Raw genomic sequence first — 21,487 nt, 5'->3', positions numbered from 1 at the left:
GGAGCATAAGTCATTTTTAGTAGTGTTTGCCATTTTTGTCACACCCATCTCTCACGTGAGATGGTCATTTGTTCTTATTACAGATACTTGTCATTGTAAAAGTATTTTATTCTCTCATATTAATTTATATGTGACCAGTTTGGAATTGTTACACTGCCTGTGGCCACAGGGCATTATTTCAATGATTCAGCTTTCTCAGGAAGACAGTGAATACAGTGTGCATTTATTATCTGCTGTAGTTTATTAATATGTATTATTTATTATATAATTAGGAGTTATTTGTTGAGCAGATTTACACTATATATATATATATATATACACTATATATATATATATATATATATATATATAGTGTAAATCTGCTCAACAAATAACTCCTAATTTTTTTTTTTATATCTGGTTGGTTGTTTATATGGTAATTCTTCTTTATTGCCCTGGCATTCTTCGTTTTTTGAGCTTTACTTCTGCCTAACCATTCAAACACCCTGAAATTCGTCAGTTTCTAAATCAGAGTGCCCGGCCCAGTTGCTGATGGATATCACATGGCTTTGTTACTGCAGATGACAAATTGCAGGGGAGCAGCAGCTCACAGGGCTTGTTTAGCATTCCAGACTCGATGTGTTTTGAAAAGTATTAATGGAGGACATGCAGGTATGCGATATCACCTGCAGGTTCAGTCAGGAGCACTTGTCAAGACCAGAGTGGGCTGGTGAGGTGAAGCTCTATCATCACGACACTCATATGCTTCATCTAATGCCTCAAAACCACAAGACGAGCTATGATTTTCTGCTTTGGCACTCAATGACCCAAGAAATGTGTGTCGTAGCATTTTTGTAAAACAGTTAGCAATATATAGGTTTATTTCTGAAGTACTTTATTCAAAAACACTTCTCTGTGATGTTTTGATGTTATTAGTTCTGTTAACCAAGAGCAGAATTTATAATCTGTCATTTTTGCTTTTTTATACAGTTTAAATTTGCCTAATGAACGTTATAAATGAAAAGTCTTCATTATTTAATGAGAGTAATTAAGAAACTATTATTAACATATTTAAGAACATACCTAGAAAGCATTTACTGTGTCAAGTATGTATGTCAAATAAGCAGCCAGTATGTATCTCATGTGTTACTCTATTTGACTGGGGGAGTGTTACTTCCTGTGGCAGTGACCTTCTCCCTGTGGCTGCTGGGAATTACAGTCATTCAGTGTGTGTCTCGGTGTGATGGATGACACCTGTTGAGCAATCGCTCCCTGGCGCACTATTGTTTTTCTTTTTCACTTTTGTGTGGGAGCAAACTGTGTGCATTCCTGGCCAAAACCAACTCAGATAATTATCTCATCTGCATGATGTATGATCATCTTTCTTTGGAAGATAAGTCATCGGATGACCTGGAATGTCTTACCGCTATGAAGGTGGCAGTACTAGTGCTACCAGTGAGGCCAGTTGTTGGACCCGACCTAGAGAACTACTACAGCAGGTCATGTAGGATGGCACTTTTTAACTTTCAATCTCCTCATATTTGCCATATGGTCTTCTTATCCAATACCCAGAACAAAAGCCACCTTCCACAGCTGTTAAAATACTGCACATGACGTCAGCTCTGTGCACAATTCCACAGCACAATTAGCCTTTACATCAAATCTTGGCGCAGAATGCTTTTGTGGCAAATAGTGGTCTCATAACCTATATGTCAGAGTGAGCCTTAATGGCTGTGCTCCACACACTCCATTGCTTTATTGTGTGTGTCTGCAAGGCACTGGATGACAAGCCCTGTCAGTACCATTGTGGTTCAGAAACAAAAGAGCCTTCAAATAATGGAATCTCCCAATATGTCAGTCACTGATGCATAGCAAAGCCATAAACATCAACCAGATGGCAGGTTCTCTATTTCCTCTCCTCCTAGCAGCTGGAAGAGGTGGGTGCCTACTGGGGAAGTTGGAGCTAGACTGAGGCAGGGAAACGTTGAACTAAGCAACTTGGTCCCATTGGCCCTTTGCTTTGCCCTCACTGTGCTCAGCAACTGTGCATCAGAGGCTATAGTAGGGTGTGAAGTGCTCCCGAGTGTGTGTGGGTTGACTGCTGCTGCACTCTGTGATTATACAGTAGTATGTGCTGACAGCAGGAGTAGAAGAGCATGATACACTGAGGCACAGTGGAGTAAGAAGCTGCCTGTTAGTGGTGTTATGTAAATGAAAATGATGCATGTGGCGGCGTAAGACCTTTGAAGAGGATTCCATGATGTGTCACTGTCAAAATCTAAATTAATGACAGTAATGCTCAGCAAGTGTTTTTTTTTTTTTTTTTTCTAACAGTAAACTATCCAGTGCTTCCCATGTAACAGAAGCAGACAACAGTCGGCTCAGGCTGTGTAACAGGCTGCATCTTTCATGAACCTGCTGCTTGTTTTATAAATACAGTTCCCTCTTCTGCAGCTTCATTTGAGTGACATGGTGCACAGAACTACATTGTTCTCGCTTGACTCACTTTTTCTGCACTGGAAATACTTTTACCATTGCTCTTTTCACCTTTATGTACACCACACAAAGAATCCTTGAGGACTGGGAGTAGCCAAAAGGCATTCTGGGAAAGCACCAACGAAAATCTAAGCTGAAACTGTCTTAGAAAGGTCTATTTAGGGTTATTGTTATATACTTTGTCCTGTTTTTCTTCAAACACCTAGACCCTGTCATCTCCTTTCCCATCAGCTGTTCTTGAGGCATCTCGTGTGCAACGGTGTTAGACAATGGTAAAATAAACACAACCGAGTTTTACATTCATGTGTGTCACGACCTAATCCCTCTGCAACTGCCTTTTTGGATATATAACACAGGCTGTGTTGCTAACTGACACTAGCCTCATATTAAAAAGACACTGGTGTATTGTGTGCTTAGACACTAAACTACTGACAACATGGGAACTGAGTACACACACACCTTAACACACTGAACTAATCACTGTATCTGAATGGCACAGTGGTGCAGCTCTGCATAAGGAAGTTACCAAAGCATTTGGAAACCTGTGTCCTTCAGAGTTCCTGTAATCTGAGGTTTACGACTAGCCCAAAATCTAAAATGAATCATTTTTAGTGAAGTATCCAGATGTGCACAGACACTCTGTTCACTTGCTGGTACAAGAAATATTTTGCAGTGGTCAGTTTTTGATTGTTGGTGAAGATGTTACTTCTTGTATTTTGTAGTTTAACAATGGAAATGGAAACACGACTGTTACAGCTGCTGCTGTATTCAGTCTTTCCTCTCTGCATGTTTATAATAATTTATTCTCTTCTTACATAAAATATCGTATTGCCCATAAAGAGAAATGTAAGTGCCATTTACTTCAGTAGTAACTGAGACACTGAGACTGTCCTGCACCAGTTACACATTCAGGCACTGGCGATGGGCTCTGCTGTGCTGTGACTGAAGAGGGCAGGCTAATTGATCCTCATGTTGCAAAATAACCATGTAACAAATCATGATGGTATTGACACCAAACTGAATTATCAGTCTTCAGATTAACTTACAAAATTCAGTTTCAGGAAGTGTAGTGAGCTGATAACATTCACATTGCAATCTTTAGGTCTGAAAAACTTGAGTTTCCCTACAAGAAGAGAAGTTTTAAAACTTTAAAATAGTTACTTAACGAAGTTTGATTTGAAATGATTTGCCTGTGAGTTAGCCTCCACAGAAGAACCCTGTAATTAGCAAAGTGGAATGTGTTTCTCTGCTATAAAGTGCATCATGCACAAATCTGTGGGAGATTTTTAGTGATTAGGACAATTGTGGTAGATTTCATCTTCTATCTTGTTATCTTTCATCTTGTTACAAATGTTGTTGGTTTTATACAAAGTGTACTGTTTGAATGGGACTGTTGAAGTTCCCAGGCTCTGCTCTTCCACTACGAGATCACCTGTTGGAACATGTTCGGTCATTTCCCAGCATCTTTTTGTTTGCACAGGCTGATCTGATTGAGCAGGCAGGTTTGGTTTCATCATGTAATCGGATTACCTGCTGAAAGATTTGATATGACTCAGCTTGACTGCTGACTGACTAGTGATAAAGCCTAAAAATAATGTGTCCAGTGCAGTCTTGTTACCTTTTCAGTACACTATCATTTGTAAGCATAGGCAGGTCAACTGAGTCGTGACAGGTGAAATTTTGTTTGACTGTTCTTGCCGTTAGCTTGGTTTAGTAGTTCTTGGTTTTTCTATTCTTATCTTAAGATGCAACTTTAGGCAAAGTCATTTTTTCTGTGGTATTTCACTTGATAATTACTTCCCTGGAAAAACCCCAGAAGACACACTCTTTTATAGACAATATGTTTAATTGAGCAAATTAGAATGGGTCCATATCGCACAGCAGCTGTGTACACACAGTGGAATCTGCAAGAAAAGCCCTCCGAGCACCAATAAAGGGATGCAGTGAGAATCATGACTTTAAAAACAGCCTGATTGAGTCAGAAGGCATCCGTGCCAAAGCAGTGGCTTTTCGACACAGATGCACATAGTTAGCATGTGTGTGAAACCCAGTCCCACACTGATCACCCAGCTGTACAGACTCTCCAGCTGCTGGAACAATGCTGATGGACTGGTTTAGCATGGACGATGTGGTTGGTGGTTCCTGCTCTTCAAAATGTTGAGAATTTCGGGGCTACATCCCAGTTCCCTTATTTAGAGTGTTCCCCAATCCTTGCTCAACCTGGAAGTTATTCCAGTTCTCAGTCTCTCTTATTGTCTAAGCATTGAGGTGGAGGAAGGGTCTGTGAGGAGTCACGAGCAAAAACACAAAAGACCATCCTTCACAAAAGCCTTTTAACAGTCAGGCACTTTTTGGAAGTCTACTTGTGATTGGGCACTGCAGCTTATTGGGCTGATATGATGGTACATCACATCCACTGCATATTCATACTAAAGTAGACAGGCAAATAACATTAATTTTATGACTTCCAAGTATAATTAGGCAGTCACCTCTTCAGACAAGTGTTAAGAGGAAGACATCTGACCATAGTCGGGTACAGGAACGTTAGAATGGTGTCAAAACATTCAGTCATAGCATGTAGCAAAGATAGCACAGGACTGAAAACGGGTAGCTGGCAGTTAAATTTGGCAGAGTAATAATCAGTGTTGATAGGGTTCCTGTGGAAGACTGGCTGACCGTAGCACTGACTTTGTGTCATTTGGTAGAAACCTTGGGCAAATGTGTTTGCACAGTATTTACTTTTAAAACTAGTTTAAATGAAAGAGAAAATGTCCAAGAACAGACATCCACTGACTTTTGTCTGTTAACTTTTAACTTTTTTATCAGATTATTCTGAGATGATAGATTTACATCAGTGAGCCAAAACAGATCTCATCAGAGTGTCACATGTCAAGGTCTGGGATATACAGTGTCAAGAAGAAGCTGGTGAACACTTTGGAATTACCTGGTTTTAGGTATAAATTTGTCTTAACATATGGCCAGAGCTTTATTTGATTTACAATTAGGAACATACACCATCTATTTTAACTAAACACACAAATCATTGTATTGTTCTTGTCCATACTGAATACATTATTCAAACATTGTAGGCTGGAAAAAGTATGTGAACCCCAGGGCTAATGACATCAACAGAAGATAATTGGAGTCAGGATTTAGTAAACCTGGAGTCCAAACAATGAAAGCAGATTGGAGGAGAGAGTTAGAAATACTTTAACTTGCTATTCACAAGAATCATCTTCTGATGTGAGCCATGCCTTACAGAAACATCTCAGAAGACGTACAATCAAGCTGCTCAGCTGACACGCTCCAATGTTGCTGAGAAAACGGAGACTGATGAAACTGAGGTTGAATTGTTGGGAAGGACACGCAGCACTACATGTTGCTCTAATAAGGCACTGATTAACAACAATGAAATGGTTTGCCATGGCTTTACTAGATGTGTGGGTGTATCCCTGTCATGTAGTTACATTTTTTGAGGAAGCTCCATAGCTATTATGTACAAATACTGTATAAATTAAGCTTTTTGAATATTAGTCCAATCTACACTTGTTTTCACAACATGAGAATTTGTCCATAGATGTTAAAGTTCTGCTTTTTTTTTTTTCTTCTTCTTAGGATTGGTGGAGATCTGCTTGATGCACCCCCTCGATGTGGTGAAGACAAGGTAAACCTCATGTGTTAGTTCATCTACTGTGTAACTTTATTTGAGGTATAAACTACTTATAAGGAAGCCATTTTTAGTCCACATCTGCCTTGAATCCTCTTGATGGGTATTTGGGTCTGTGCAGTGACGTTCCGAACATACCAGGTCTTTTTTTTTTTTTTTTCCAGCTCAGCAGCCTGGCCAGCTCTGTACTCTCATTCTTCACATGGGCACTAATGCCTTAGACATTTTGAGGAAAATGAAATGCATCATTTACCCATTCGTTCCCCACCCAGTGTTAATATGATATGTTTTATGTTTTCACATCATTCCAAATTTTTACCTTATTAATTTAAGAACACAGGATCAGACCTTTTCATCTCATTGTTTTTGGCCACGGTTCCTGACAAAGACAGACTTGCAGAGTAAATTAGATGCTACTTGGGTTTTCCGTCACTGTCTCCTGTTTGTGTGTAATACAGAAGTGGCGGCAGTCTTGGGCTCCAGAATGATCAGGAGCCTCACACCACAGTGTCTCAGCCGGCCATAAACAGGTCGTGGGCTACTACTAAAGCTTTATAGTCTTTCACAGGCCCAGCCAAGACCTCTGGCTTTGTTCTTAGCCCCCCTGCCCCATTCACTACTTGTCAGTAAATTGTACTGCTTTTTCTGTCATTTACTGCAGCAGTTTCTTGGTAAATAAATTGCCCGGTGTGCCTTTTAAAAAAGTGAGATGGTTGCACTTTGAAGGGAGTGCCACCACCAGAACATAGAGAAGGAAGCACAGCGATAAAAGCCAAAGGTGAGCGGTGTTGTATTAGTCGATATTTGATACTTTGAAGGCACACAGTGTGATTTATGGTCACATGGAGAAGCTAAGGGGGTTTATTACAGGTAAGTCTTGAGCTCTCCCTGTCCGTCCTCACACGGGGTCAGGGTTAAAAGTGCACTCACTATTTTCTTTGTAATGCTCTTCCTTAAAATATGGTAAAACCTGCTCTAAAATTGGACAGGTTTATCTGTTTGTTTTCTGTTTGTGTTGCCACGTGTTTGTGTTGATAGGCATTCTGTTTCTTAGAATGGGTCTGTGTAAATTGATTCCTGTTGGTCTTGGCTCAAGGTATACTTTTTTTTTTTTTTTTTTAAATGAAAAACAGAGTGGTCTTTCTTTTTATTTTAATCTGCAGCACTAGATAATGTTAAGACTGTTTAAACAACAGCAGATTGCTGCTTGCTCTGAATGACAAACACTCACGAAACTGCAGTGCACATACAGATCTTGCATGCATGCTGTACATGCATGTTCACACACTTAACATCCACACATGATTTCATAAACCAAGCATACATGCCAGCTAATTGGGACACTGAGGGAGCTGAAATCCATTAGCAGGAACTTTGGAGCCGAGAGTCAGACACAGACACACCTCCACTGGGTCTCTCTCACTCTCTCTCAGGCATGGCTCTTATTAGGCACCGGCTCCTGCTTTAATGTCCACCAGGCCAAATTGAATGGCAACTGGAGTAAATTTACTTTTTTCCACCATCTCAGAATCAAAGGGATTTTTTCTTTCTTTCTCTCTTTTCCTTTTTTGCAAGGTAAACTTGACAAAATGTGTACCTGCCTGGGAGCTGAGTTTTACCTATTTTCTAAATGAGGGTTTATCTTTCCCCCCTGTCCTCTGAGTGGGAGGCAGGGGCAGTGATTTGCAGATTTAGGTGTAGTTATTGTAGCAACATTCCACCAGTAGTCAAATGCTGCTGTTATGAATCAAAAAAATGTCAAGATTACTTGGCAGGTTTTTTTCCTTTAAATGAATACCGATTCATCCCCCAAGATGACTGCTTTGGCAGATGAATGAATAGCTGTGTTCCAGAGATTTGATAAATGATGACACTTCAATTTCAGCATGATTGATTATGCAAAATCTGGATGCCTTCAGAGGTATTTGAAAGTAGAATGGGAAAGCTAGTCCTGTGTGACAAAATTATTAGCTCAAAACATCAGTTAAAACATTGAAGAGAAATGCTTTTGGTTAATAAAAGCACTGTAAAAAATAATCACCTTGATGTCACTGGACATTACATACATATGGGACTTACAGATGATTCACAGTGTGTCTTTTTGCCTTTGTTGTTGCACTTTTACTCCCCATGGTGTGCTGACCAGTCTAGCTATGACCCCTGTTACTCACCTTTTCTAACAAGTACATCTATCTTATATCTGAGGGACGCCTGCAGAGCCCACCTTCCATCAGTCCTGACTCACAGTCTCTATTATCACTGTGAAAGAGTTGAGAGTTACAGATTTATATGAACCGTTCTGAGATAAGTCAATGGCTGTATTGTGGTGTTTCACGGTTCAAGAAATTACAGCGTAAAACAATTGGGCAGTTAAGTGACATTTACTGAAAACCATTTTAATTCATTTCAATCCATTTTAAAGTACAAGTGGTGCAGATTCACTGACTTTCTATTTTTCATGGAGCGTTTGAAGAAAAGAAATAGAGTAATCATAGTGATGCTAGACTGACAAAGTACAAATTGACACTGATGCAACTGGCTATAGCTTGGACTGAACCATGAGGGACCATAACCAGTACTAGGGCTGTATTTTCTATTTTCAATTATTAGTTAATCAATAGAAATCATAAAGTTTGACCAAAAAGCACAAAATATGTCCAGTACCCAGGTTGCCCAATCAACCGTCCAAAATCCTAATATATTGAATATATTTATTTTATTATTTAAAATATAAAGCAGACCTCATCTTGTTTAAAAATTTTTAAATGTATTTTTTGTCAACTGAATCATTTTAACATAAAAAAAAAAACTTTACTTTTGTACTACTATAGAGGGAAATCAGGGACATTATTGCATTTTGTATGTGCTATTTAAACTTAGGTTTCTATAGACACACTGTAAGCAGTCAGGGAAAATCACTTGAAATAGCCAAAACCATTTAAAACACAGTATATAACATGGAAACATGCAACTTTACATCTGCAGGTGTGACCATTCTGTTTCTTGTCCCTTTGATGCTTTTACTACATGAAATCTAAAATTTGAATCCAGAAATGGAAACATTTTTCTTAATGTGAGTTACTCTGGATAATAATCAGCCCAAATGTAAATGTAGCATAGTTCACACAAAGTAAACAGTTAATTACCCCTGACCCTGTCCAAACCCCTCCCACCTCCCTTCCCAATCATGTGTAGGGGCAGGACTGTGGGGGTGAAGATCGAGGGTACGGTGTGGGGAAGGAGGGCATTCGTCAGTTTAGCAGAGAGCGACAGTGGGACCGGAGTTACAGCTTTTCATTAACCTGGAAACCACCTAGTTACATGGTTCATGGGCTGGTCTCAGCTCACTTGGAGGTAACAAAGGGTGTCGGGCGGCACTTTCTGCAGGGGGCTGTGCGCTCGGGGCGCCCCATCTGACTCTGATCAGGTTCTCCCTCTCATTAGAGAGTTGCACCGAGCCCACATTTCCCTTCATGTTGAGATTCTGTTACATAGAGCTCCACCCTTGTACGCTGTGCAAACATACTCATGCTCTTCTCCACAAAACCTCCCATCACCCCCTTTACTTCCTGTAAAGAGTTAAGCCACACCTTTGCCGTGTCTCTGTTTGCCTGAGCAGCTTCTACTGTCATTGTGAACTTCCGCAGTTTACACAGCATGCACATGTTCTAATGTGTTTGCTTAATAAGCTCCAAAGATGTGTTTTGTATAACTCTTCACTGAGCCGCCACTCCTCTGCCTCTGTTCTCCCACTGCACTCACACTTTTTCCCTTCACTGATCCAGACAGACTGGATCAGTGAAGGGATTTGCTTCTTTTTTCCCCTGCTTGTCAGCTTTTTTTTCCCCTTCTGTAATAACCACTCTTCATTCAGCCGTTTAACTCCTCTCACTGACTATAAACTGCTTCTAATGTATACACATTCTGTCTATTGTGGTTTTAGTTTTTCAGCATGTATCTCTATTAGCCTGTTGTTGAAGCATCCATTACATTTAATATAAACCTAATTATGTAACAGCATCGGTAATGGTATGTGAAATGCAGTATTTAAACTGCCTTATGTAAGGATTTGTTTTAAATTTCTGTCATATATGGGTTTTAGAAGATTTGTCTTGACTCAAAGAATTCTCTATTCGGTTCTATGACCAAGCTGTCAGAGTCATTGCACACAGCCTCTTTCAAGCCTGATTACAAAAACCTGGTCGTAGACCTTGCTTGCGGCAGTATTAGTGGCAACACTACCTCCATTTGGTCACAGCATGCAAGAAAGTGTGCCCCACCTGGGGGGCTTGAAAGTGATCTTTGATGAGGGCTTTGACAGATGACGTCCAGTCTTTTTGGGGGAATGTGTGACAGTACTGAGGATGGCCCAAAGGCTTCACCCCTCCTCTCTCCCACCCCCATCTCTGTTTGCCCCCATCTGTTTGGTGAACCCCAGTGTGCTTATGGAGGAATCCCTCACACAACTCTCAAACAGCAGGGCACAAAGCAGCAGTGGCCTCATAGCTGATCTTTCCTTGTAAAGGAGCAGGCAGGTCAGCGGTCGTCAAATCTACTCCTAATCCCCCTGGCGCTATGAGGCAGGGAAAGACTTTACTCACAGTGTAAACCCACCGAACACATGCTGCCTGCATGGATAAACCAAGCTCAGCCGGTGCACTGTTTCAGTGCATGAGCATGACTGAATTGTGAGCGTAGTTCAAGAGGTAGAGAGCTCATGAGCATGGTAGAGCAGTATTTTTGGCTGGGATTAATTATGATGCTTTTACATTCCAGTCAGACTGTCTGGGTGATGCCTCAGTTTTCTGTACAAAAAAAATACATTCTTTACAAATTTAGATTGTAAAGAAAATATTGTGACTGCAAGATGGATAGATAGAGATACTGTACCTACCCTCCAGCCCAGCATTACATCCATACTGACTGCTTCTGTGTCATCTTGGTTCAGTGCCAACCCAAAAAGCAATGTGCCTCCATGTGGCAAGACAGAAAGTAAAGGTGTGGCAGTTTGAAATAGCCAGTGTGCCAGTACATTAAGTGTCATGCTCCAGTTCACCCAAAAGACCAAAAACAGTTAAACAATCCTGACAAATGGGACAGCTCCCTGAACTACCCTATTTATCTGTCCAATATAGCTTCAATACAACTAAATAAAATGAATGACTCCTGCTGTGGTCTTGAAAGAATCATTAGATGAGTTTTCACCCACAATTTTTATGTTTGTTTTCAATTTTCACATTAAAAAAACCTGAATAGAAACGCAGGAAAACTTTGATGCCTTGATGGTCCCTGTGGTAGAATATATGATACATACTGTACAGTGTAAATGTAACATCCATATTTCTGTTTTACTGTCAACTGTCAAATGAAGGCAAAATGCCAGAAAAATAAACTTTAAAACCCTAACCTATTACTTGTAATTGTGTGACAGATGTTAGAACCACTACACACAGATGCTGGAGATTTAACTAGCAGCTCCAAATGGATTACAGAATAAGAGAATTCATCTATGGAGGTCGAGCAGATGTACTTGTAAGTGTGCCTGTGTTTACCAGAGCACCTGTAATCATTATCAGTGAAGGGCTTCACATTCCACTACACTAATTACAGAGTGGAGGCATTGTGTGCTTTCATTTGACTACACCCTGACTGTGTTGCAACCACAGTGCTGCCCCCCTGCTGCCTCATCATTTTCTTTCTGACTCTCTAAACTTACACAAGCATGTCTGTACATCCTTTATCCGTCTTTCATCACTCCTTTTCCAACCTCTTGTATCACTGAGTTGCTTGGAAAAGGCACCGTCACACTAAGTATGGCAATTTCTAATGACACAACACCCTTTAGTCATCAACTTATTAACCATGGCAAGCTTACCTTTTCACCTATTCCCAGAAACACAGCTGCAATTTTCTTCCACTTGTTGATTCAGTTGTGATATTCTGAACTTGAAGTTTTGAGCAAACATTTAGGAGCTCAGCGTGGTCCCTGCCCCAGACTCTGTGCTGCACATACTATTAATTTGGTCTTGTCATTGTGGGAATTGCCATTGCTCTCCAGTAAGGCAGACGTGTACAAACCTACACTTAGAAAACAGGAAAGCTGCTCTCAAGGTTGATGAATGCAAGAAAAGGCGTGTGTGACAACTCTTTATTAAAACATTCAGAATGGCGGAATGTGACCTTTGCATAACATGTGCTGTTTTTCTTTGCTTGCTTCCTTATTGTTCTTGCCTCTAGAAATATGTTCTGTAGACTGTCTGGTTGCCTATACTGGTTCAAAGTTCTAGTTCAGCTGCTCATGTGTTTTAAGTGTGTTTTAAAAACCTTTGCATGGTTACTACTTTCAAAGGACTACATTGCTGATAGGATCCGAAATACTTTGTCACTTATGGGAATGTTTGCACTTAAAAATAACTGGATCTAAGAGACAGAATCTGTTTGGCGCCCAGTAAACGTGGCTATAGCCTAAACTGGCCTTAACTTTTCATCCTTAGTTCTTACTTACTAATACCAGTTGAAGACAGAGTTGCAGTATTTGTCTAGGAAAGATGTATATGTCTGAAATGATGAAAGGAACACTAAATGGTAAAAGAAAACAGAGAAAGATAACAGCAGTTGTAGCTTTTTAGCTAGATCCCTATTTATCCATGTTAGCATGTGCAGTGGTTCCTCTACATGCTGCTGATAAATCTGCCTATAAAATACAATGCTCATATGGTCCCAGTCTAAATTTATATTACCAAACACAGGGACATTCATTACAAATGTTTGAACAATTCTGAATTGTTAACGGTCCATGTCTGTAGGATGGTTATTTATATTTTACTTTCATTTTTATTTTGTTTTTTTGTTTTTTTTTGTGATTTGTTTTTGACATGTGTCAGATGCTAACTGACACAACAGTATGCTGTTTCTTGGCCTCTGAGACAAGGCAGGGCAGGGCAGTGCAGTAGCTGTGACTCTCACGTTTCTTCCTTTCTGGAAGCATGCAGGACATTTTTCTTTTGTCTGGGCCACATTGTGTTATAGCCTGTGGTTATCTGCTGTCGGTGAAGCCTCCAAAATCCTGCAGCATTTCCCCACATCAAAGTGACTGTTACTGTTGCTGGCCTGGCCAGTCCATCAGAGTAATCCTGACCTAGTTTGTCTGGCCTGCTGTCATCTATCATACAGCCAAGGGCTTGAAATCCTTCTCCTGTGTTGATATTGTGAATCAATCTAATTTGGTTCCTAAACAGTACAGTACTTTCTGGTCTGCTGGAAAAGTATTTTCTTCAGGAGTACATGGAGAACTGCTGCAAAAGATTGTTTTACAGAGATATTCTGCTACAATGGAAATTTTTGCTGTAACATTTGTGCCATCATTTTAGTTAACAACATTTGGCAGTGGTTAAGACGTCTGTTTAAACACCCAAGAAATCCTTTCTATTATGCAACCACATCAGGCAGATGTCAGTAAGTCTAACTCAAGTTTTCCACTTATCTACTCCACCTCACAATGTGTAGATTTCTACATTTGCTAGAGTCCACTCAGACCTATATATGTATGTATATGTGTGATCTGTCTGTCAGCTAGAAGTGTAATGCTTATAACATCTGAGTCTTTGGTGCTGTTTTATGCAGCTCTTTTCCTACTCTCCCATACTAACACAGGCTGATCTGAGGTCACAGAGGTCGCAGTATATGAGCAGACATCTGGACGAGCAAACTGGCCCCAGCATCACCATAGGGAATCAGAGGAGTCAGTTTTATCGGTGTGAGAAATATTCCAGAATGACAGAAAGATGCCTTAGCCCTTTAAACAGCCAGTGTAGCATTTTCTCCCTTATCCACACCAAAGCCTGTTCACTAATCTGGGTCTTCCCAGGTCCAGTAGGTTTGTAGTGCTGGTAAAACCCAACCTGGCCTGGTCCAGCTCAAACTCTGACAGCCTGCCATATCACAAGCACCAAGACTTTATCATTTCCCTTATGGTCATATTTTGTGTCCTCTTCCTCTCGACTTTATTTTCCTATTCTACCCTCCAAAGGTCTTTAAGTCTTTACTGGCCTCATCCAGCCACACTCGCACACCTTATTCTTTAAGAGTTTTATCATACGCATAATTTCTCACTATTTCTGATGATGTTGTGCATGTTGAAGGTCAGTTGAATTTATTACATCCGATTTTTTTTTGGCAGACGTTCTAAAGTGTTTTACAACAGTGTTAGTCCATCTAGTAGCAAGAGTTAGATATCATCAGTTATTGGAAGTGTATACCAAATAACTAAAGGCATGTTCAGTGATACAGTACAAGTGTTTAGACATCATATTCCTTGTTTTTATACTCTTTATATTGCTGAAAACACGTGTTGCTCAGTGAAAGTCAGTCAACAGACTCAGCACCGTTAACAGCGAGTTGTCAAAACAAGCAGCCTTTAGATCCATAGGGGACCCATTTATTTTTAGTTACACTCTCAACCTGAAGCACGATTGAATGGCTAAAGTCACAACTGGCCACATTTGCCATGTTGGATCATTTAGTTTGGAAAAGTGCTCTTAACCTCATGTACCAATGCAATGGACTTTTACCATCTTTATGATCCTGCTCATTAAAATTAACTGTCTAGCTGTAAAAAATAGATTTCCCTCTTTATGTTGCCTTCTGGATTGTCTTATGCACTTCAAATCTAACATGAGAAATTGCTCAACTTTCATCTCCCCCTCCGTATGAGTCAGTTCTTCTTTTTTTTTTTCAATTGTATTTTTTTTTTTTTTTTTTTTTTTTTTTTTTTGTCAAAGCACTTGGCATGCCAAGAGGAAAGGCGAGAGTAGAGCAAGGCTCTGTAGCAACTGATCCAAATACACAGCAACATAAGTCATATTGCTCACACTGGGAGAAAATTACGCAATCTGAAATATTACACTATAATGGATTGCTGAAGATAACTACCTGTTGTAGAGAAGGTCACTTCTTTATATTGGGTGTTAATTTATGTGTCAGTCTGCCTGAATGGCTATAAATATCATTTCATATCATGTCTATTGGACCTTAAATTTTTTTTAATGGCTGTTGAGGGAATACCTCTCATTTAATAGGGCATATTTTTAAGAGCTTTCCCTAAATGCTTGGCCTGCCTTTTTTAAAGTATGCCCATCAGGCCTCCACCTTTTGATCAACCCAATAACCTCTGTACCTTTTCCCATAGGCATCTTTTTAACGCCATCATTAATGAGTCTCATGTCAACATCTCATCATCTCTGACGTGACAGCCCATCTTGTTTGGTAGCCAGTTCAAGCCCATTACCACCGGGGTCTGCGAGCGGACACGGCCTTTTAAGACCCCAAACACTGTGCTCCTTTCCATTAAACAAAAAAAAAAAAACAAAAGATTGGACTTGAGCCAGCTACACTGCCCTCATTTACCTTTTGACTTTTTTGTGAATGCCTAGAATTTGTCCTTTTATAGGCAGTGGAGGAGGTCAGGTGGATGAGGTCCCCAAGATTATTTACCCCTAAGTGCTTGTCTCTCTCTCAGAAACAGCAACCTGCCCTTGATTTCACCTTCACCTGTGCAGCTCTGGGCCTGTAAAGTACAAACACAAGGAGAGTGGGATGTGGGTAAGGAGGAAAAGGAGGGGGAAGTCTTGATGAACTCACAGATCTCATCACCTCTCTGTAAACTCTCACAGTAGCTCATGCTGAAGGAGATACTCGAAGTGGCATGTTTTAAAGAAGCCTCTGGGTTTTCCCTGAGTCTTCCATCTGCAAAGTTTATGATCTGTGTGTCTGACTCTAAGGCCAAGTGCATCTGCCACAGACTATATCGCCTTAGTTACTGAGGTCTTATTAACAGAAACTACAGCTTTTCGTTACAAATCCTCTAAAACAGGACAGTTAACCAGGACTGCTTTGAGGCTTATTTTCCACTGTTGGTTACTGTGAAAAGTGACATTAGCTGCTTCCTAGCCAGGGGCGTTATGGTTCTCCTGCTGCCACAATTTCTTCTGGTCTTCCCTATTATCTCTCACTCCCTGGGCCTTGCTGTTTGGTCCCTGGCTTTTATGGTAGGGTAGAAGAGGGCCATAAGGAAATGAGGTGACCCCAGGGTCATAAGTGGAGTTAGGGGGCAGGAACTGGACCACGGCTATGCCAACCCCACTCTCTCAGGACCAGTTCGGGTCAGGACAGGCAGAACAAAGGAGACGGGGGAGACTGAGGACAAGGTCCTCTCTATCCTTGACCCCCCAGTGTCATATGCCTTTAATTAAGCCAGATTTGAATTTGTTTACAAGCCCCAGTAGTCTTAAATCTTCTAGGTCTCCCCCTTCATCCCACTATCCTCTCATACCTCGAGTCCTTCTTTTTATCTTCTCTTTAATATGGTGTCGGTCATCGATTTATTATGCTGTTGTAATTGGTTTTCATGAACATGTTACAAGCTGTTTGGGAATCCAGCAAATATGGTTTGAGGGACAGCCTTCTAAGATGTTAATCTGTTAGTGATATGAAAGGCTGCTCAGCACACTAAACTCCCCCCCTTCCCCCGCCACTGAAACCTGGGGGCTCTTTATGGCCCCATCAGGCACCCGCATGGACGACTTACTGCTGACCTTATGGCCTGGCAGTTGAAGCCATATGAGGAGGGAATCTTTCTCTTGTCCTTTCAGCTCTTACTCTCGTCACTTCTGCATCTGCTTCTACCCTGATGCTTTATGTTTGTAAGTTCTTCAAGTTGTCAGGCATCACACTGTTCAATCAATTTCTTTTATTAGTTTTATTTCATTAATCACTCAATTAAGTCTACTATTTCATTTATCAGGCCATTTAGTTTAGATCCACCTCCTCACTAGCCTTTATTAGGGAGGTACCCCTGTGTTTGCTATACAAGAAAGTTCTTCAGCTGACTTCATCATATCAGAAATCTATATGTAACACAAGAGCTCTTACAGCAGAAGGCATGGTCCTGGGGAGCTGGCTGGCTAATTGGATCAGTTGGGTTAAATAAATGTTTGAGTTCTCCGCTGCGCTGGTGGGACCTGGTGGTAAGAGCCTCTCATCTTAGCTGAGGAGGGAAAAAAATGACAGATGAAAGTGAGAGTGGAGTAAAGTAAAGAGGAGAATGAGCTCATTTATGATAAAGTTCAAATTTGTTCTATGTGTCACAATGTGATTTACGGAGACAGGACATTAAACAAAGCTAAAACATTAAGGTAACAACAGTGACATAACTATATGAAGCCTGATACACATAACTAGTTTGAACAATCGATCATGTGTATAATATTTAGTAATGGAAGGTTTAATGAGAATTTTGTTATTGCAGGTTCCAGATCCAGAGAGGAACCGGTGACCCTAACAGCTACAAGAGTCTGGGCGATTGCTTCCGGACCATCTTCCGCAATGAGGGGTAAGTTATCCGCAAGAGCTGTAACTGGTAAACAAAACTAAACATTTACACACACAAACCACTTTTATAATATAAAATATGAACATACCTGTCCAGGGTGTACCCCTGCTTTTCACCCAAAGACAGCTGTGATAGGAATAGGAAGTATTGCATGTAATTGGCGTAGGAATAGGTAGTGTCACATTATTAGTGACAGTGTATAAGGTAAAAATGTATGTAATATTTTGAGTGCTGCTTACTGTATACCAAACATTCTGATTAATATTAATCTAAGTAAAACATTTGCTGGCAGGTTGGTCAATTGGTTAGAAAACTGGAGGTGCTGCAGGTTTGGTTGTTTTAAAGTTTATGCCATATCTGTTAACAGCCTACAAAACAGCCCTTCGCTTCCTCCACTGCAGTTACTGTATCACCCATTGTATGCTAGGTTGGACAAAAGTGCAGCTGTTGCCCCTAAAACCAAAATTTAAGTTTCACATCTGACTGAAGACAGTCATCATGCTGTGATCCCTCCTCCTTTGCCTGGCTTGTGACAGGTCTGTGAGACAGTGCAGGCATAGGAGAAAGTGGTTGCCACTTGCTCTGTTTACGGCGAGTCGACAGCTTTACAGCGGATATAAAGTTGATCTGCTGTGAGGTGTGAGCAAGCACATGGTGAGAGGCCGGCTAGTGACAGTTGGAAATCCTCAGTTGGCTGTAGTTCAACAGACACAGCTATGCTGCTACAGTAGCTGTGCTGTCTTTACCCCACACACACTTACCGTATGAAATTTAATGCCTTTGTGCTTGCATGCTTTTTGGGTGTGCCCTTTAGGAGTAAGTGTGCGTAAAGTTCCAGAGTATCCCCTGACACAATAACAAGCTTGTCAAATTACACTGCATTCACATCAGCAACGACGACATCTAACCTTGACCCTACGCTCACATGACAAAGTTACAGTGTGTGTGTCTACAGACAGATCTCCTTTTCATCTCAAACAATTATCACCAACAGTATATTTTCCCTGTGCTGTAATCACTCCCCACTTGCACAGAGGATTACCTCCAGGCTAAACCACTTAGTTATAATTTATACAGATAGTGGTAGGCCCCACTGTTATAGCATTATTATTAAAAATAAACACCTCTGGTCAGCTCATGGCAAGCACAAGCTAACACCAGGCTTCACTCTCTGAGGTGATGAGGGATGAAACCTGAGCTCTGAAGTCGAGCTTGGTGATTAAACCGAAGAAAGACATGGAAATTGTGCATGTGACCCCATCTTGATGAACATCTAAAGCTTGGACCTGATAGCCAGGCCTAGAGAGCGAGCTATATTTTTAACATTAGTAGCTACGAAATTAAAGGTGACAGACATGTTAACTTAGATTCTTACAGTCGGTTGTTATTGAATTTGGAAAATCTAGCATGAAATCTTCTAGCTCATAAATGTATGACAGTGTGAACTATACTCACCAACCCCTGGTTGTGTATTGCCTTACAGGCCATGCTCCTTTTTCTGTTGCATGTGGGCGCAGCAGCATGTGTTAAGTGTTTCCGTCTGGAGGCAAACAAAAAGACTCTATGCTCAAGCATTCTTTACCAGTGTGGTATCCAGAGACTGGGTCGAGACCCAATCATGGCCACAGGATTATTAAAAGGGTCCATGCATTACAACAGAGCACATTGGCCTGTGTACTGATGTGTATTGTGTAGTGTATTGATGAGTAATGCCTGGAACTAACTGTGCAGGGCTGGTTTGGGGTGGGGGGTATCACTCCAGCTGGGGGCCACCCATGCAAAAAAATATATACATTCGTGGAAGTGTGAAGAAGTGCAGATTACCATGACCACCAGTTTACATATGTTCTGCTGTGCTGAAACAAGCGCAGGCTGAATGAATTTGCAATAAGATTAAAGGAGTAGTTCAACATTTTGGGAAATATGATTTTCTTCTTATTCATTTTAATTTTTACATCTCAATTTTTTTTTTTTTTTTACAAATTGAAGAAAAGGGAAATTTATTTCAGGGGTGCTGTTTTTATTTTTCTTATCTTTCGACAGAGCTAGGCTCGGTGTTTCTCCCTGTTATGGTCTTCATGCTAAGCTATGCTAAGCTGAGCTAACCAGCGTCTGGCAACAGCTTGATAGTAACGATACTGACATGAGTGGTGTTAGTTCTCTTGTCTGAGAGAAAAAAGGAAAAATCTCATGTTATGTCTTTGGACAAAATGTTATCAGACTAAAAGTTAAAAAAGATTGGTTTGAGTAAAATTCCATTAAATAACAGAATTTATAATAACAATAAAATAAAAATTAAAATAAATAGTATGCATGCTACACCAGAGTAAGTTTCCAATAGATTCCGTGATACCTGAAGATAAGCAGCGTGTTATTTGCACCCAGTGGATCCTGGCCACTGGTGATTCTGCTTTATTGTTCCTGTTGGTGACAATGGCAAGGTTACAGCAGACACTGGGGAAAGTGAAAATATTTGCAGTTGAAGCATACAGGCTGTTTACATATTAAGAAGTTCCCTGGGGCAGCTCATATTTTTCAAGAATTTCCTCATGGCAATACAGTGGAAATGAGCACACAAGCCTCCTACACATTTTTACTACTCAGTGTCTGAATTATTGACCAATTTGTTTAATCCTGCATGTCTGTTTAGTACTGACAGTGCTATGCTCCTCTCCAGATGGATGGAGGCTGTTAAAAAAGGAAAGGTTTATGAAAATGAAAGACAAATCATACACACAAGTACATACAAACAGAAACCTACATACATACACCCACACACACACGCACACACACACTCACACTCCACTCCCCTGTCCCCCCACACTTCATCAGGAGGACATTTGTTTAGGAAAGCCAAAAAGGGACTTAGTGTGTGTTTTACATTGGAAATCAAATTAGAATTCAAATGAATGCCACTCACTAGAGGCCATATTTGTTCTGTAACAAATTTCACTCCACCTTCATCACCTGGTGGCTCCCCAGCCTCACCACACCCGGGAAATCTGTGGTCACTATTTGCATGGACAAAGAGAGCAGAGGGAAGGGCCTTCCGTCTGACTGAAATAACTTGTTTACACAAACAATACAAGGAGTTCAATTTTGGCTTCTAGGCGGGATTTTCCTCAGCCATAATCCCCTACACTGGCATTATTATGATGGCTCGATTATCCGAAGCCATTACCATTTGTGTAACCTGAGGTGTTGATGAAGTAGGTTGACTCTGTCACCTGATGACAAGTGTTTTGATAATTAGTTCTGGTTCACTGCAGTTTTTGGAAGGCAGCCTTGGTACTGTGGATTCTGTAATGGGCTGATCTTCTCAGGTTATGTTTAGTGAAAATGTGTGCCAGCAGTGAAAATATTTACACTTGGATCCAATCAACCAAGATCATCTCTGTTGACTTGTTGAGAATGTTGCCACAACAGATCTTCAGCCGCTGTTCGCAGGATATAACCAGTCATGCCACGTTGTCCTTTGTCCACAAGCCTGTGTTCTATATCAATACACCCTCCTTTATACTTTCTATATGTCACCTGCAGGAAGCTTAGTCAAAAGGGGACTGTTTTGGCTGAGTGTGGGCCATGCATTGTTCTCTGATGCCCTCATCATAATTATCCTGTGCAAGCTTAACAACAAATTACCCATATTGTGCCACTTTTGACTTTGTTTTAAATGGCTTTGATGACTGAAAGGATAAGACAGGTGATATTTTAATATCGTTATTATTAACACATTCCTAGAAAAGACCAAAGCCAGTGCCCAAGTTCATTATAATGAGGAACTTGTCACAGTTGATGTGTTTTTTGACAACAGTAGAGCTCCTTGGCACAGAAGGATGTGTGACGTGACAGCATGGACAGTAGTGGTAATGGATCAGTTTATTGATGGTTTTGTGTTTTTCATTTCTGATGTTGCTCTTGTTAAAGTAGCCAAATATCCAGGTCTAATTTGAAAA

General features: G+C 40.6%; 1 protein-coding gene across 2 annotated transcripts in view; it reads left to right on the top strand.

The window, feature by feature from the left end:
• slc25a21 (solute carrier family 25 member 21) overlaps positions 1–21,487 on the top strand; it is a 76,648-nt gene that overhangs the window by 43,349 nt on the left and 11,812 nt on the right. For both annotated transcript variants that reach the window (XM_026310364.2, XM_026310353.2), the window contains exons 3-4: positions 6,091–6,139; positions 17,448–17,531. In XM_026310364.2, the coding sequence (XP_026166149.1) occupies positions 6,091–6,139; positions 17,448–17,531 (133 nt within the window). The remainder of the gene's footprint in view (positions 1–6,090; positions 6,140–17,447; positions 17,532–21,487) is intronic.

Source organism: Mastacembelus armatus, chromosome 22 (assembly GCF_900324485.2).
Source record: "Mastacembelus armatus chromosome 22, fMasArm1.2, whole genome shotgun sequence".
Taxonomy (NCBI): domain Eukaryota; kingdom Metazoa; phylum Chordata; class Actinopteri; order Synbranchiformes; family Mastacembelidae; genus Mastacembelus; species Mastacembelus armatus.
Note: the sequence above shows the minus strand (reverse complement) of the source record. Positions and strands in the feature narration are given on the sequence as shown.